This window comes from Oncorhynchus tshawytscha, linkage group LG02 (genome assembly GCF_018296145.1).
Source record: "Oncorhynchus tshawytscha isolate Ot180627B linkage group LG02, Otsh_v2.0, whole genome shotgun sequence".
NCBI lineage: Eukaryota > Metazoa > Chordata > Actinopteri > Salmoniformes > Salmonidae > Oncorhynchus > Oncorhynchus tshawytscha.
This window is the reverse complement of record NC_056430.1, coordinates 17,727,234-17,742,947: the sequence shown is the minus strand read 5'-3', so window position 1 is coordinate 17,742,947 and position 15,714 is coordinate 17,727,234. Positions and strand designations below refer to the sequence as shown.

The 15,714-nt window shown below is 42.4% G+C and overlaps 2 protein-coding genes across 7 annotated transcripts; one reads left to right on the top strand and one right to left on the bottom strand.

The window, feature by feature from the left end:
- Positions 1 to 194: 194 nt before the first annotated feature.
- Positions 195 to 4,115, top strand: LOC112220598 (prothymosin alpha). Of its 3 annotated transcripts, XM_024382452.2 has the most exons (6): positions 197 to 392; positions 1,092 to 1,178; positions 1,573 to 1,654; positions 1,771 to 1,958; positions 2,090 to 2,166; positions 3,883 to 4,115. In XM_024382452.2, the coding sequence occupies exons 1-5, from the start codon at positions 342 to 344 to the stop codon at positions 2,156 to 2,158; spliced, it is 477 nt and encodes a 158-aa protein (XP_024238220.1). In that variant the 5' UTR covers positions 197 to 341; the 3' UTR covers positions 2,159 to 2,166; positions 3,883 to 4,115. The 3 variants fall into 3 exon arrangements, with proteins under 3 accessions (XP_024238226.1, XP_024238220.1, XP_024238214.1); XM_024382446.2 differs by lacking the exon at positions 3,883 to 4,115 and having other exon boundaries at positions 198 to 392; positions 2,090 to 3,006; XM_024382458.2 differs by lacking the exons at positions 1,092 to 1,178; positions 3,883 to 4,115 and having other exon boundaries at positions 195 to 392; positions 2,090 to 3,006.
- Positions 2,784 to 14,090, bottom strand: LOC112220573 (proton-associated sugar transporter A-like). 4 transcript variants are annotated; one of them, XM_042331449.1, is made up of 10 exons: positions 13,270 to 14,090; positions 8,908 to 9,379; positions 8,644 to 8,736; positions 8,298 to 8,522; positions 6,837 to 7,642; positions 6,589 to 6,742; positions 6,239 to 6,415; positions 5,842 to 6,047; positions 5,443 to 5,668; positions 2,784 to 4,532 (listed from the first exon to the last, which is right to left on the bottom strand). In XM_042331449.1, exons 2-10 carry the CDS (start codon positions 9,341 to 9,343, stop codon positions 4,438 to 4,440), a joined length of 2,418 nt encoding a protein of 805 aa, XP_042187383.1. In that variant the 5' UTR covers positions 9,344 to 9,379; positions 13,270 to 14,090; the 3' UTR covers positions 2,784 to 4,437. The 4 variants fall into 4 exon arrangements, with proteins under 4 accessions (XP_042187383.1, XP_042187384.1, XP_042187382.1 ...); XM_042331450.1 differs by having other exon boundaries at positions 8,908 to 9,330; XM_042331448.1 differs by lacking the exon at positions 13,270 to 14,090 and adding an exon at positions 10,238 to 10,410.
- Positions 14,091 to 15,714: the final 1,624 nt, after the last annotated feature.

Sequence of the window (15,714 nt, the reverse complement as noted above, 5' to 3'; positions counted from 1 at the left end):
AACTTCACAGCGTTGTACACCCTTTAAATGTTTGACCATTAGGAGAAAGAAAACTGGGAGGAGCTTGATAGGCGGGACACATTCCAAAGAGTGACAACAATCTGTCCAATTAAAACCGCTAAAACATGTTGCTTAAATTTGGATTGACCAATCACGTTTTCAATCGACCAGCTCCATTCTAACTAATGGATTACAGTCGAGCCTAACAAACAGATGTAACTGGTTTTCATCATTCTCTTCTCTTCTTCTCAGCCTCTCACAGAAATCACTGCCAGAAACATCGAGGCATCAAACACAGTATTTATTTCGGAAACATATCATACCCTTAGATTCAACTAAATATGGCTGATACCGCAGTAGACACTACCACAACTACCGAGATTTCAGCAAAGGTGAGTTAATTAATTTGACTACGTTAGCCCACGTTACTAGCTAACGTACTCTTCAGTTTAGCCTGTGTGAACACCAACTAGCTAACTTTAGCTTTTATAACCCTGTAATAACCAAATCACTTAGGTTAATGTTAGTCATTGTCAATGACTGAAAAATAGTAGGTAGCAATGTTGTATGTTGTTCTCAAACGTTTAGCTAGTTATTTAGTTGATTAACTTTTCGATAGCTTCATTATTCGCTTGTTACTTTGCTAGCTATGTTAGCTAGCTGGCTGGTTTTGCCGTTTAATTTGCAAGCTAAACTGCTAAATGTATCGTTTATGTATAGTTTTGCTAGCTAAATAACGTTAGCTAAACAATCCCTCAGAAAATAGAATACGCTCGAGCTTCACGGTTGAGCAATGGCGGGAAGGGCTGGAGTCTTTCAGAGCGCGAGTGGAGTGTGCGCCCTAATGCCTGTGGTGAACCGCGACGCAAATTCCCGATGCCTTCCATTGTAGGCACTTTGGCAGTGGTCGGACACACTCCACTTGTAAAGATCGGTGATATGAATAGAACGCCGACTATAATTTTTAAAAACATAATCTGAACTAGAGAAGTGCTGGTTTCATTGGCAACGAGTATATGGACAAATCGTTTTGGACATGCAACAATTGTACCTATCAGTGAGCTAGCAAATCAAGGAAAACATATTTTCAGGAGCTCAAAGAGAAGAAAGAGGTTGTCGAGGAGGTGGAGGAGAAGGAGAATGGCAGCGGGGACGCACCAGCCAACGGCAATGGAACAGTGAGTTGAAGCCTATTCCCTCGCGAGCCTCATGGCCTTTTGTCTCGGCGCCATCATCATGCAGGTGTTGTCAGACTCCGCCCTACTGTTCCATGCATGCTATCCCACAGCTCTTTGTTTAGTTTGTGAGATGGCACAGATGTTTTCTCAAGAGATCGCAATTGGCCCTCATTGCGTTCCCTTCCCCTACTCTCTGGGGAATTAAGTATAAACTGGAGCATGTGCCCTGTTTTAACTCTGAAGCTTGTTGGCTGTGACTCATGGGCTATTATTGTAACTTTTTTCTGAAGACTATTCTAAATTAAATTACTTAGATGTCATTCTGCATGCAATGTACCCACATTTATATGACATATTACAAAGTTACTCAAATTCTTTGTTTCCTTCCCTCCAGCACACAAATGGTGCAGAGACAAAGACAAATGGTGCAGATGATTCTGAAGAAACCCCTGTGTGTGAGAAGGAAGAAGAGGATGGTAAAGTTCATGTTTCTTTTTGGACTTGCAGCTGGATAAAAAAAAAACATGTTTGTTTGATACTTGTGAAGTGTCTGAAGCCCTTGTTTTTGCTTCATGTATGAAATTGATTGCAGGAGAGGGACTGGATGCAGCCAAGGATGCAGAAGAAGTTGCTGGTGAGGAGGTTGACCACCCTGTGAAGTGCCCAGCTGATGAGAGTGTTGACCACCCTGTGAAGCGCCCAGCTGATGAGGTTGACCACCCGGTGAAGCTCCCAGCTGATGAGGTTGACCACCCTGTGAAGCGCCCAGCTGATGAGGAGGTATGCTTTTGTCAGATGATTTTAAAACGCAGTCAATATAATAGATTACCTTTTACCATGAGACTATCTTTATGACTGTTGTATATCTGGTCACTAAGTTCCCACTTAAAACTTGTATTTTTTCCCTTCAGGACCAATTGGAAACGAAAAAACAGAAAACAGAAAACGGCGAATCAAAGGAAGCTGAAGTGAAGGCATAGTGCGCAGAGTATGTACTCCTCTGAAACGCTGTCTACATGGCACGTTCAACTTCACCTTGTAGAGCTTGTGCTTTATGTATGCTTTACAGATTTTGTTTGTCTCCAAGATATTACATTGCACTGGAGTCCTAAAACATAGAGGCCGCTCCTCTCTTTTTATAAACTGTTATTTATTGGTTTCTTAAGCAATCTTAACAAAACAATCTGTGCTATTTTATCAGTTTTGTTATTTTGTATTCGTATGAGTTAAGCACATTCTCTACATAGTTAACTGCTGACCAGCTGATTCAGAGACAGACAGCTGTAACCTTCTCCACATGTTCAGGGTGACTTCTCAGACTCACTGAAGACCAAAGATAAGTTTTAAGCAGGGGCTAATGGACTATTGTTAGCATTATTAATTCAGGCTTTTTTAATCCTTTTTGTTTACTGCTGCTAGTAGTTAATCCTTTGCCAGGCTGATCTGTTAACACAACAGATGGCACAAATGGAAGAATGCCTCCATGATAAAAGACGCTTGACCCTGTTTGGGGGGCTGGCTTCTGCAATGTTAATTACCCCCTCTTAAATCTTAAGGCTTTGGTCATGTTCTGTATGCATTTCACACAAGTTTGTACCATTTGTACCCAAGATACTGTTTCTTTTTTTGGTTTCATTTTAGGTTATTATGTTATGTCTGGGTGACTCAGAAATTGTGTCTACAACGGTCTTTATCAATATCATTCCCACCCTGGTGTTCTTAGTCTCTTCTTGTGCAGTTATATTTCATGATTGCTATTTGGTTGCTTCGACCACTGCTTTGTATATTCTGGTTCTTGATGATTAAATAAATCAGTCTTGTCTTTTTACCAATTTTTAAAAAATTTGCATAGACTGATAGTTCAGTGTAGCTTTTCACATCCATTCTTAAATAATATGCTGAATAGCTTTTTAGTGTTATAACCAAATTACAATTGTGATACTAGTGTTTGAACTGAAAGTATATCTTATTAAATTGTTAAAATTGTCCTAGCCATGTAAGCATTGATGTCAGTTGACCTCATTTAGTATAAGACTGACTATGAATGGTTTAGTTTGAGGAACAGGAGTAATTCTCAAGCTGATCGTTGTTACTGGGAGAGGGAGGGACTCATAATCTTAGCATCTGGCTTTTTCCATTGAACTGTCTGGCCACATCAATCCATTGAAGTCCTCCTGACGTGATGCAGGTTACAGCTCCACCTAGTGGTACAAACTGGTATTGCGGGTTGACTCCAGCCAGGGCTGATTGGTGACAATCACTACTCCGATAGAACTGTTATCACATGGTTATGTGAATGTAGGTTTTCAGGTCAGTGACCAGTTATAAAGAGTGGTTACATAATACTGTATGTCTGAATGCAAAATACATAATAGCTGTAAATCTAATACCAACATTTTACAAGTAAACTGATCATAAAGGAAACTTATAATATACATAATTATCTGCATAGATACAAAACCTATAAGACACTTGAAATTCTATGCTAAAGTGAGTTTAATAAATAAAATAAAAAACACCCCAAAAAGTGAAAATTGTTATTTTAATTGAACTCTACCCTGAGGTTAAGTAGCTTTTACATTAACATAATATTGGAATTATGGATGAAGAAGAACCATCAGAAGACACATTTTTTGTAAAATGCTAGAAATGTTATTTTGTTGAATTGAAGCAAGTTGTAACAGCATGCTGGTCCTCCATACAGGTCCTGTGTCCTCGCAAGAAACCAGTCAGACACATGACATCATCATGACGTGTGTCCAGTCTGTTAGGGAGGCTTTAGTGGGAGACCCTGATCAACATTCCGCTGAGCCATCACCAGATATAGGTGACTCACGCAGGCATGAGTTGTGACAATTACATTGTGATGTCCAAGGCAAGCAATGCCAAGCAAGCTATTTTAGCCTGTCCAAGATTTAAATAAAAATTGAAAAGTAATTATGATTTCACCAATGTTTTCATTTGCTGCTTGGTGAACATGGAAGACGAAATGTTATTTCAGCTGTATAGAATCTAAATTAATGACAGTGAATAAGTGTGGTGTGTGAGGAGACTGGATAACTATCCCAAATGTGAGAGGACCACTCCAGTGAGCCAGTTTGGGTATAGTGTGGTGAAACAAGCCTAAACACTAACTAAAGCATGTGCCCTAGTGGTGAAAATAAGCACTTGCTGTTGGCAAAAATGAACCCAAAATTCTTCCCTCTCAAAGTTGTCCAGCTCCATCATCGATAGCATAGTTCACATGTATTTTCTTGAATTATTTCTTGCCACCAAACAACAGATTTGTTGTTCTTCTTTTCTGTTCAGTTTCCGATGGAGTGCCGAAACACACCCCAGTTTCAACTTCTCTTCCTGGTAATGACAAGAATCACTGTCATTACAACGGTCACACCAGTAGCTGAGTGACAGGTCAGATTGAAGTCCATGGCTTAGTAAAGGGTTTGTCTGTGTGTATGTTTGTGAACGCATTGGGGACCGTCAAGTCAAAATGGTAAATAATGACCATAATAATCTGGTTGACTGGTGAGAAAGATATAAGCCTGATCAGAGGGCACATGCTTGGCTCTAATGTTCACATAGTGCAAACCGAGTGAATGCAGTACAATATGGCGTGTGTGTGTTGTATTGTGTGTCTGTGTGTAGATGTACAGTAGATGTGTTACTGTGCTTACAGGAATTTAGGGCTTCAAGCAAATGTCATTGGTGACTCAGACAGTCCCTAAACCTGCTTACAGGGGGATGTGCTAACTCAGAGAAACAGGCAGGTAAACATTCTCTTGGCCATGAGACGAAAACAGAAGGCATTGAGGCTACAGCGCAAGCAGATATTAGACAAGACCAAAACAATGAACCCCCTCAAACATCGTTTTCATTAATAACGGGATGTAGAGGCTATAAGTATTTTATATTTGGTGGGCAGCAGCCTAAACCTAACATCAAAATCAAGAAGTAGTGATGACGAAAAAGACTACTGACAGCAGAATAATCAGGCATGCACACACAGACACGCCATCAACATCACATGTTTTAGTGGAAATGAGCAGAAAGAAATGCATGGACACACTATCCAACATACTGATAACTGGCCAATGTGCCTGTCGGTCTAAGCTCTTGAGAGGAGCTATGCTGAGCAGTGTGAGAGAGTGACAGTGTGTAGACTATATGCAGTGTGTGTTGTGACTGCAGTGCGAGAGTGTGTAGAGCAGTGAGGGGGGCTAAATGTGCACAAGTAGTGGCTGGGTCTCGCTTCCTGAAGGCTCACCCTCAGTCGGGGGCAGATGGTACACCACGCAGAGGGAGGAGTACAGACAGCCCACAAATGACATCACGCTGGAAAAGTACATCACTCCCTGGGCCCCGCCTACCAGTGAGGTCAGAGGTCCCATCGACACGGACACTATGATCTGAGCCAGGAAGTACTGGCAGCTGAGCAGAGAGATGTCCAGCCCCATTCCTCTTCTGGTGCCTTCTTTTGACGATCCACAGAACTACACACACAGCACAGACAGAGAGAGAGCACATGTATAATTCCACATAATACCTTGCTATATCAAAATTCAACAGTTGGACAACACTGACCAACACCAGGATATAAAACACTCACAGAAACCACAGTCTGAACAATATTATATTCAGTGTAATCCCATTCATCTTCACTAACCTGCGGGCTCTGGTAGTATTCACACAGCAGAGAGTAAGGTAGCGTGCATAGAGTGGAGAAGAGTACCCCGTAGGTGATACAGAGAGACAGCACCACATAAATGTTGGTGGAGAGCGTAGCAAGGCCTGTGCCAAGGCCAAACACCAGGTAGGCAAAGAAATAGAGAGAGCGGAGGGAGAAACGTTCCTCCAGCTTCTCCAACATGGCTATGAATAGAAACGAGAGGAAGGAAAAAAAACTGTAAAACAACTAAATGTGATAAAGAATCAAAATTATGGATGTTGTGTGAGGTGTGTGTTCTGTTTCTGTGTTTTTGTGTTCTGAGTGTCTGAATGCGTTTGTGTTTTCTTTTTAGTGTGTGTGTGTGTGTGTGTGTGTGTGTGTGTGCAGGACTCACCTGAGTAAAAGGCAGCACTGAATGCATAGATGCACATGCCCCAGCAGCCCATGCTGACCCCAGCATTGTAGCGTTGGTAGGCCTCAGAGTCATGGGGTGCTCTGGGGTCTCCCTTGAACACTACCTCCCCCATGAAGTCAGTGTAGAACAGCAGCATGCCCTCAAAGGACAGCCAACCTTTAGGATCAAGACAGGATGGCAGATAGCTCATATTTACGTAGACAAACTCACACAGCTTCCTCTGGATCACAGACAGGTGTTGTGATATCAAAGCCAAAATCACTGGTGGCTTTAACCTTGGTAGGCATACAGACAATGAAACACAAGCACAAGAGTGACATGACTCTCACCCAAAAAATGGTTAGTGCAGAGGCTGCGCAGTGATGGAGGCATCCTGTAGATGGCGATACACAGCATCCTCATTGACATCTGTGAATCTGCTGTCTCCACATTTTCACTCAGGTCACTCTCATAGCGCACCCCATTCAGCAGAATATTTGCCACCTTCATTACAGGAAGAACAGGATTCAAAAAACAAATTCTCTCAACACGATGATCTGTAAACAAACAAATCAGAGGGAATCAATTCCAGGCCGACCTGCTGACTGAAAGTCACTGTTCTTCTGCGGCCATTTTTCATCCCTCCACTCTGGGTCACCATGGACTCCTCCACTAGCGCAAGGCTCTGAGGGCGCTTCAAGATACTAGCGGATGAACCTCGATGGGGCCCTCCCCCCATCTGAGCCTCCCCTGCCTCGGCCCGGGATCCTGCCCCAGCCAGGGTCACTGTCACTGCTCCAGACTGTGAACCTGTTCCAGGCTGAGATCCCTGGAGAGGTAGGGTGTCCCCTGGAGGCAGGGGTCGGGCTGCAGTGTCTGGGTCAAGGGGCTGTGGTGATGGCTGTCCAGTGTAGCAGTCGATGAGCACACTGTCTATAAAGGAGGTTCCCAGGGATGAGGCAAACTCGTTAATGCCAGTGAGAGAGTTGTCCCGACTGATAAAGCTGCCATATTTAGGAGTGAGCGGGCTGAGGGGGGAGATGGGGCTGGTGAGGCTGGCACAGAGGCGTGCGTTGGCGTCAGGGTTCGAGGGGCGGGGTTCAGAGAACTGGTAGCTATTGAGCCCAGTCACTTCCTCTTCCTCCTCCAATCCCAGCCCTGCCCCCTGAGGGTCTGGGGGAGAGGGGAGGAGAGGGAGGCTGGGGCTCTTCAGAGAGCCCTTCTGAAGCTGCGTCTTTGGCAGGGGCCGCTCGGGGATGCTGTTGAGGGTCATGCATGTGGAAATGACCAAAGTGACACCGGTGAACATGTATATGACTCGAAGTTGACCTCCCATTGATCTCCCGAAATCAGTGTGGTCCCAGTTAATTCCACCCACGATGTACCCGAATCCACCACCCAGACCTGCATAAAGAGAGTGGGACATAATCATCATAGAGCCGATCATCATATCAATGACACTGATTATACTATCACATCTTAGATATACTGTATATGCTATCACTATCACATCTTAGATATACTGTATATTCTATCACATCTTAGATATACTGTATGTGCTATCACTATCACATCGTAGATATACTGTATATGCTATGTCTACATCGTCAGAAGTGGTTTATATGTACATTTTACTGTCTCACATACCAGTAGTGAGTGTTACAGCCTATTGGTATGTATGACGTTCTCGAACCAGCCAGTAGTGTACAACATTTACCTGACAGACCAGTTGTAAGTGAATAGCTCTCTAACCTGCCAGTAGTATGTATACTCCCACTGGGCACAAACTGGATGAATCAACGTTGTTTCCATATTATTTTAACCCCCGAAAAGCTATGTGATGATGTTGAATCTACATGGAAAACTGATTGGGTTTGAAAAACTTTTAACCTAAATCTAATGACACAGTGACATGTTTTATTGATTTCACGTTAAATTAACATTAGTTGACCACTCAACCAAATGTAAATCAAAACTGTAAATTGAAGTTACGTCTGAGCCCAGTGGGCTGTGTATTACCCTGACTGACTAGCAGTTAGTGTATACAGTGCTCTCAAACCTGCCAGTAGTGCATGAATATTGAGGCCACGATCCTGGTCCTCTGGCAGGCACACATCCATCATGTAGGCATGGCTGGGGTTATCTGCCGAGTCCGCACTGAAGTCCATCAGAACCACTCCACAAATAGTCAGTATGATGCCCCACTTGTGATTGGTTGCCATGTCTGCCACCGCATCTCCAATGTCCCGCCCATTCAGCACCAGTGTTAAACCAAGCAGAGCTCCTACAAAGGTAAAACAGAGAACTCCATCACTTCAGGGTATCAATATTAGTTTAAAAACAGGAACCCAGCCGCACCAGAGGGGGGAGAGCCATGCAAGAAGTGGATAGTGAATATTCCTTACCTATAGCCAAGGCCAAAATAAACGGTCTCCGCCGGCCAAAGCGGGATGTACAGCGGTCACTCCAAGCTCCCAGGAGAGGCTGGAAAAGGAATCCTTAAAACCACGAAGAAAGGAGAAGGATTTAGGGGCACTCAATGGGAAATGCAGATGGGCACATCTATATAGTCTAACTATACTATTCAAAGTATAGTTAGGTATCTCATATGTCTTCCAATCAAACAGGACTTTCTGTATCTACTTCATCTCTCCCTGCCACTTCATTACCCAATATAGGACTGGTGAACCACACCAGGCTGTAGAACTGGTCTGGCAGACCCATCTGTAGCAGGACAGGGGTGACATAGGCCGTCTCCATGGCATAGCTGAACTCTATGCCAAACAGGACGCAGCCATTGAAGAGCAGCTCTGGGAAGGTGCGGCGGGGGGGTAGCTCACTGAGGTCCAGCTGATCCAGAGGGCAGGGGGTGTTGGGCGGTGGGGGCGGGGATGGTCTGATCAGCTTCCAACACTTCGGGGGTCTCTGGAAGTTGTTGGCACGGTGACTCAAGAGGCGCGTGGTAGACGATGGGAAGCTGGCCGTCTTGGGCATGGAGCTCCTCCAGAGTCCGTCATTAGTGGTACCCAATGGCCTCTCTGATGACCTCCCTCCTGGGCTGGCCAAGAGAGGGTCACTGGGGGTGCCCATTCCTGGAGAGGACATCACTCTGTTAGGTGAGCCCAGTTTACTCTGCACACACTAGGAGATGGTCATAAGATAAAATGCAATCAAAGTTAGAAGACAAATAGTTTTTTACGAGGAGGAAGACAGTACAGTTAGGAGGCATGTCAATAACACATGTGCAGTCATCATTATATCTATAAAATATTGAATCATCATAATAGCCTTGGCAAGCTAATTTTAGAGGACACTCAAGATCAAAAGATTAATTATTCAATGTTGAATAATTTTGGTTGCTCATGTTGACCAGTAGTGTGTGTCACAGAAAGTATTTGACTCTGGTGACAACATTAAGGACATTAGAAGGGGGGAATCAGTGAAATGCAGGCTAAACTGACAACGGAGTGAAGAGCAGAAATCTCAACTAGCATGCAAGTCGCAGTAATGAAGATTTGAGTGTGTGCGCGTTCACGCGAATTCTGCAGAGATTTTCGGCACAAGACCGGCATGATGCACTGAAAATAATGCACTTATTTATACTGTGCTGATGCGGAATCGCGTCTCACAGAGGCTGTTTCCATCTTTAATTTTTCATGGATGTATTTTTCATTGTAAAAAACATATTCTGGTAGGACCTACAAAAAAACATTTATGACACGGTCTCCTCAAATAACACACGTTTTAAGATGCTAGGCTACACATTATATCGTTGTGAAACACGTCTTTAAACATGAAAAATATGTCAAACGTGACTGACTGGCTTGATAGGTCTGTTCTTTCCTTTCATTTTTGTCATTCAATTACTTCCAAAATGTTTGTTCTCAAGGTGGTGATTATACAATTGAATTAACTCATGATCTTGCAGGACAAGGCGTGCATATTGAAACAACACGAAAGAAAATTACCTTATCAGTGTATTTCAGCATTCTGCATTACCTTATCAATGTATTTCAGCATTCTCTGTTGGTGAACAAGTCAATCATATTTATGCTTATAATATTTACGTTGAATTAGATAATTCATATTTTTTTCCTGAGATGCATTTATCTCCCTGCTTTAATCTTCGTCACTATTCCTCTCCCTTCCTCTGTCCCTTACACGTGACGTCACATTATCACTCCTGTTTCCCTGCGCTAGGTAGACATGCAGCATCAACACCAACATGGCAGCTATCGCACCGCCAGAGACTTTTCGTTTCCATTATCTTGAACCATATTTAAAATGATTGTCAACAACCCTGACCAAAAGTTAAAAATATTATATGGATGTGTCGACCTTGGCTTATCTAAGACCCAAACGTATTTACTTAGTTTTTTTGTGCTGTCCAAACATGTTTACCAAAATATTTGCATAATAGGCAATGACTTTTTATAAAAAGCTTTCTGGTAGAAGTACAGTAGCATAGTAGTTTTATTTTCATAAACCAACACGAAGCATGAAAGCAGATGCCATGCCATGAGCTCCTTTGATCTCACCAACACCTATTCATCACTAGTTACCACAGCCACAGAGTCAAAATTATGTCTAAACCCTGCCTATTTCTAAAATGTATCTTCTTAAAATCCGATGTTAAACCTAACCCTAACCTTAACCACACTGCTATCTTATGCCTAGCCCTAACCTTAAAGCGGCAATCAGCACTTGAAACAATAACAAAGTTTACTCCCTGCCCATTTAGGTAAAAAGCTAGGGGATGGGGCACGAGAAATGTAACCACTGTCAGATTATTAGACAGAGCTAGATATGCAAGGACTGGCCATCCATGATATCAAAACTATAGTTTTAACCATATTTTGAGGCTATATACAGTTTGTCAGAGGAAGGCCCTAAAAATTGTCAAAGTCTCCAGCCACCCTAGTCATAGATTATTCTTTCTGCTACCACACAGGAAGCAGTACCGGAGCGCCAAGTCTAGGTCCAAGAGGCTTCTCAACAGCTTCTACCCCCAAACCATAAGACTCCTGAACAGCTAATCAAATGGCTACCCAGACTAATTGCATTGCTCCAACCCTCTCTTTTACATTGCTGCTATTCTCTGTTTACTATCTATGCATAGTCACTTTAACTCTACCTACATGTACATATTACCTCAACTAACCGGTGCCCCCGCACATTGACTCTGTACTGGTACCCCCTCTATATAGCTTCACTGCGTTATTAGTTGCAACACTGCGTTGTTGGTTAAGGGCTTGTAAAGTAAGCATTTCACTGTAAGGTCTACCTACACCTGTTGTATGCGGCGCATGTGACATACATTTTTATTTTATTTTATTTGTTTACATTTACTTTGTTTACAAATATTGGAGTAAAACAATCTTATATTTGGGGTTCTGATGGGGTACAAAAGTTGAACTAAAGTCATGATGCATTTATAAGTTATATTCTTCAAGAATCAATGGATTCATATAATTCATTTATAAGTCAAAAAATGGATGTAGCAACTGCAATAGGTGTGGTCGTTGTACAATCTAATAGTTTACTAATAGTGAGGGGTGTGTTCTAATAGTAAGGTTCTGTATTTATTTTCTTAGTCAACCTTGTGTTCTGTTTCTTTGTGTTCTTGAACGTAGCCCTGTCTTTCATTTTTGTTCATTGATTTCACCTGTGTTAGTTACTCACCTGGTCTCATCATCACCTTATTTAGTTCAGTTCCTTCTGTTTGTGACTTTGTGAGGTATTCTTCGTTTTTACTCCACTAAGCCTTTTCCTAGCTCGTTTGTGAGAACCAGTTATAACCTTCAGTCCTAGTTTTGATTCACCTGCCTGTTTGCCTACCTGTGTATGACCATTGCCTGCCTGTTTGCCTACCTGTGTATGACCATTGCCTGCCTGTTTGCCTACCTGTGTATGACCATTGCCTGCCTGTTTGCCTACCTGTGTATGACCATTGCCTGCCTGTTTGCCTACCTGTGTATGACCATTGCCTGCCTGTTTGCCTACCTGTATATGACCATTGCCTGCCTGTTTGCCTACCTGTGTATGACCATTGCCTGCCTGTGACCACGATTCTTGCCTTCTGCTAAGGTGAAATAAACACCTGCCGCGCTCTGCATGTGAATCTACACCTTTTTCTCTCTGAGTATTCATTACAACTGCCATGTCTGAGAAAATAGTTTTACTAATGTAGTCTCCAGTCAATTCAGTGTAAATGGCAAAGATTGAACTAAATCAAGTTGGAATGAACTTGAGTGTTTCTGGAGAGGTATGTTGCTGACCTGGAATTTATAAATGCATAGGCTATTATATTAAGATCAGGAAGGACATTTATTTTTTCATGAGCATGGCCTTATTTCTATTACAGCATATTGGATGACTGTCATTCATATTTCATTCACCCTGTTCAATGTTACATCAAAAGGTTTAGGCTACAACATGACACTAACATTTTCCCTGTACCCATCATGAGGTTGCTACAACCTAGCCTATGAAAAGTTTATAACAGTAGGTTGAGAGACAACTTTGAGGTGACATTCAATACCGCCTTGCACACTCTTGCCTGCATCTAGCTGCTATAGGGTGTAATCATTAGTCCAACAGTTGCAAACAAGTTTCTATTGGAAAAATTCAGGTATGTTTATCCCCATTTTGTTCTGTTTGCTTCCGTTTAAGAAATTTTTAACAGAATCAGCGTAATGACTACCCTTGATCACGCGTAAACAAAGTTCACTTTCATAGCAGCCACATTGTATACCTTCTCCCATACGCTCTCCTCCTCTCACCTCTTCGTTTGTGGACTTCAATGAACAACACATCAGCTGTATGTGACCAGGTGAGAGAACCTTTCCAAGCCAAACTGCTACACACAGCCGTCACCATATTTTCCAAGGTAACGTCATAGTCATCATCACTAATATAATTAACTCGTTAGTAATCCTGTTACAATCATGCAGTAATGTTTCAGTGTACAGTCAGTAAGCAGTTACACCGGCGGGCCCCTGTGGCAATAAATTGGAAAATGAGAAGCTTACCTTGACTTGGAAGAGTTCCAGTGTTGTATAGTCATAGCCAGCTAGCTAACATACAGTAGCATCCCTCTGTTGGAGCAGGGTGTTTCATTAGGCTGAACTAGCTAGCTGCAATTATCTGAAAACACAACAGCTAGCTGATCTGCACATGCTCTTAGGGCGCGGCTAGGGATGCCATTTCGGCCAGTAGCCTTGAAAGGGCTAATTAAATAACTCCTCCATGGAGAAGGTAAGCACATAGATCTCAGGGTGTAGCCTCGGCAGCTCAGAGTGTTTATGCTTGAAGTGTGAGAAAAAGGTGTTTCGCTCGTCCAGTAGGGCAGCGTTGGTGTCCACCACTCGACTGGCTTTCGTTTTGTAATCTGTGATCGTTAGAAGCCCATACCACATTCACTTTGTGTCCAACCTGCTGAATTGCTACCACACTTTGTCCCTATACTTGTACCTCGCCATCTTGCTCGATCTGCATAGGTAGTATTTGTACTGTTTAACCATACAATTGTCCCCGGTCACATTGCCATGTTTATAAGCAGCATCTCTCTCCTTCAGTTTTCTGACAAGGCTGCCATTAAGTTGGCGAGTGCACTGTTCATTGCTGGCTTCCCCTAAAGTAAATGGGTGTTTTGCTAAAATTATATGACTCCTGTCTAAATAAAGTAATTTAAAATACTTCACCAGAGAGCATGACTTAGCCACAGAGGATCATTAGCTTCTTAATGTTTTTTTTCGCTGAGGATTGTTTCAAATCACAATTGTGTAGACCTATGCCTATTTGGGTAGCCTTCAATTTGGGCAGCATGCGTTGAAATAGGCCTAGCTGATTTGAAAGTTGCAGCTGTCAGTGAAAAGCATCTAAAATATGTGTGAAGATAATGTGTCTTGAGTATAATTTAAAAATGTTGAGAGAAGAAGAAGGTGAGGGGTGTGTTGTGAAGATATGGCAGAACTCTCTCCAGAATGTACAGTTGAAGAAGGACGTTTACATACACCTTAGCCAAATGTATTTAAACTAAGTTTTTACACAATTCCTGACATTTAATCCTAGTAAAAATTCCCTGTCTTTAGGTCAGTTAGGATCACCAATATATTTTAAGAATGTGAGATGTCAGAAAAGTAGTAGAGTGAATTATTTCAGCTTTTATTTCTTTCATCACATTCCCAGTGGGTCAGAAGTTTACATACACTCAATTAGTATTTGGTAGCATTGCCTTTAAATAGTTTATCTTGGGTCAAACGTTTCGGGTAGCCTTCCATAAGCTTCCCACAATAAGTTGGGTGAATTTTGGCCCATTTCTCCTGATAGAGCTGGTGTAACTGAGTCAGGTTTGTAGGCCTCCTTGCTCGCACACACCTTTTCAGATCTGCCCACAAATTCTCTATGGGATTGAGGTCAGGGCTTTGTGATGGCCACTCCAATACCTTGACTTTGTCCTTAAGCCATTTTTCCACAACTTTGGAAGTATGCTTTGGGTCGTTGTCCATTTGGAAGACCCATTTGTGACCAAGCTTTAACTTCCTGACTGATGTCTTGATCTTGCTTAAATATATCCACATAATTTTCCTACCTCATGATGCCATCTATTTTGTGAAGGGCACCAGTCCCTCCTGCAACACAGCACCCCCACAACATGATGGTGTTCTTCAGCTTGCAAGCATCCCCCTTTTTCCTCCAACCATAACGATGGTCATTATGGCCAAACAGTTCTATTTTTGTTTCATCAGACCAGACGATATTGCTACAAAAAGTACAATATTTGTCCCCATGTGCAGTTGCAAACCGTAGTCTGGCTTTTTTATGGTGGTTTTGGAGCAGTGGCTTCTTCCTTGCTGAGCGTCTCAGACTCGTTTTACTGTGGATATCGATACTTTTGTACCTGTTTCCTCCAGCATCTTCACAAGGTCCTTTGCTGTTCTGGGATTGATATGCACTTTAAGCACCAAAGTACGTTAATCTCTAGGAGACAGAATCCGTCTCCTTCCTGAGCGGTATGACGGCTGCGTGGTCCCATGGTGTTTATACTTGTGTACTATTGTTTGTACAGATGAACGTGGTACCTTCAGGCATTTGGAAATTGCTCCCAAGGATGAACCAGACTTGTGGAGGTCTACAATGTTTCTTTGAGGTCTTGGCTGATTTCTTTTGATTTTCCCATGAAGTCAAGCAAAGAGGCACTGAGTTTGGCTTTGAAGTACATCCACAGGTACACATCCAATTGACTCAAATTATGTCAATTCGCCTGTCAGAAGCTTCTAAAGCCATGACACCATTTTCTGGAATTTTCCAAGCTGTTTAAAGGCACAGTCAACTTAGTGTATGTACATTTCTGACCCACTGGAATTGTGATACAGTGAAATTCTGTCTGTAAAAAATTGTTGGAAAAATGAATTGTATCATGCACAAATTTAGACTTGCCAAAACTATAGTTTGTTAACAAGACATTTGTGGAG

Coding starts and splice junctions, on each gene's coding strand:
- LOC112220598 (XM_024382452.2), top strand. CDS start 342: ATGGCTGATACCGCAGTAGACACTACCACAACTACCGAGATTTCAGCA. Junction 1,179..1,572: donor CAGCCAACGGCAATGGAACA/GTGAGTTGAAGC, acceptor CCTTCCCTCCAG/CACACAAATGGTGCAGAGAC. Junction 1,959..2,089: donor AGCGCCCAGCTGATGAGGAG/GTATGCTTTTGT, acceptor TTTTCCCTTCAG/GACCAATTGGAAACGAAAAA.
- LOC112220573 (XM_042331448.1), bottom strand. CDS start 10,258: ATGCTGAAATACATTGATAAG. Junction 9,380..10,237: donor TGCTGAAATACATTGATAAG/GTAATGCAGAAT, acceptor ACCATCTCCTAG/TGTGTGCAGAGTAAACTGGG. Junction 4,533..5,442: donor CCATCTGCCCCCGACTGAGG/GTGAGCCTTCAG, acceptor TGTCATTACCAG/GAAGAGAAGTTGAAACTGGG.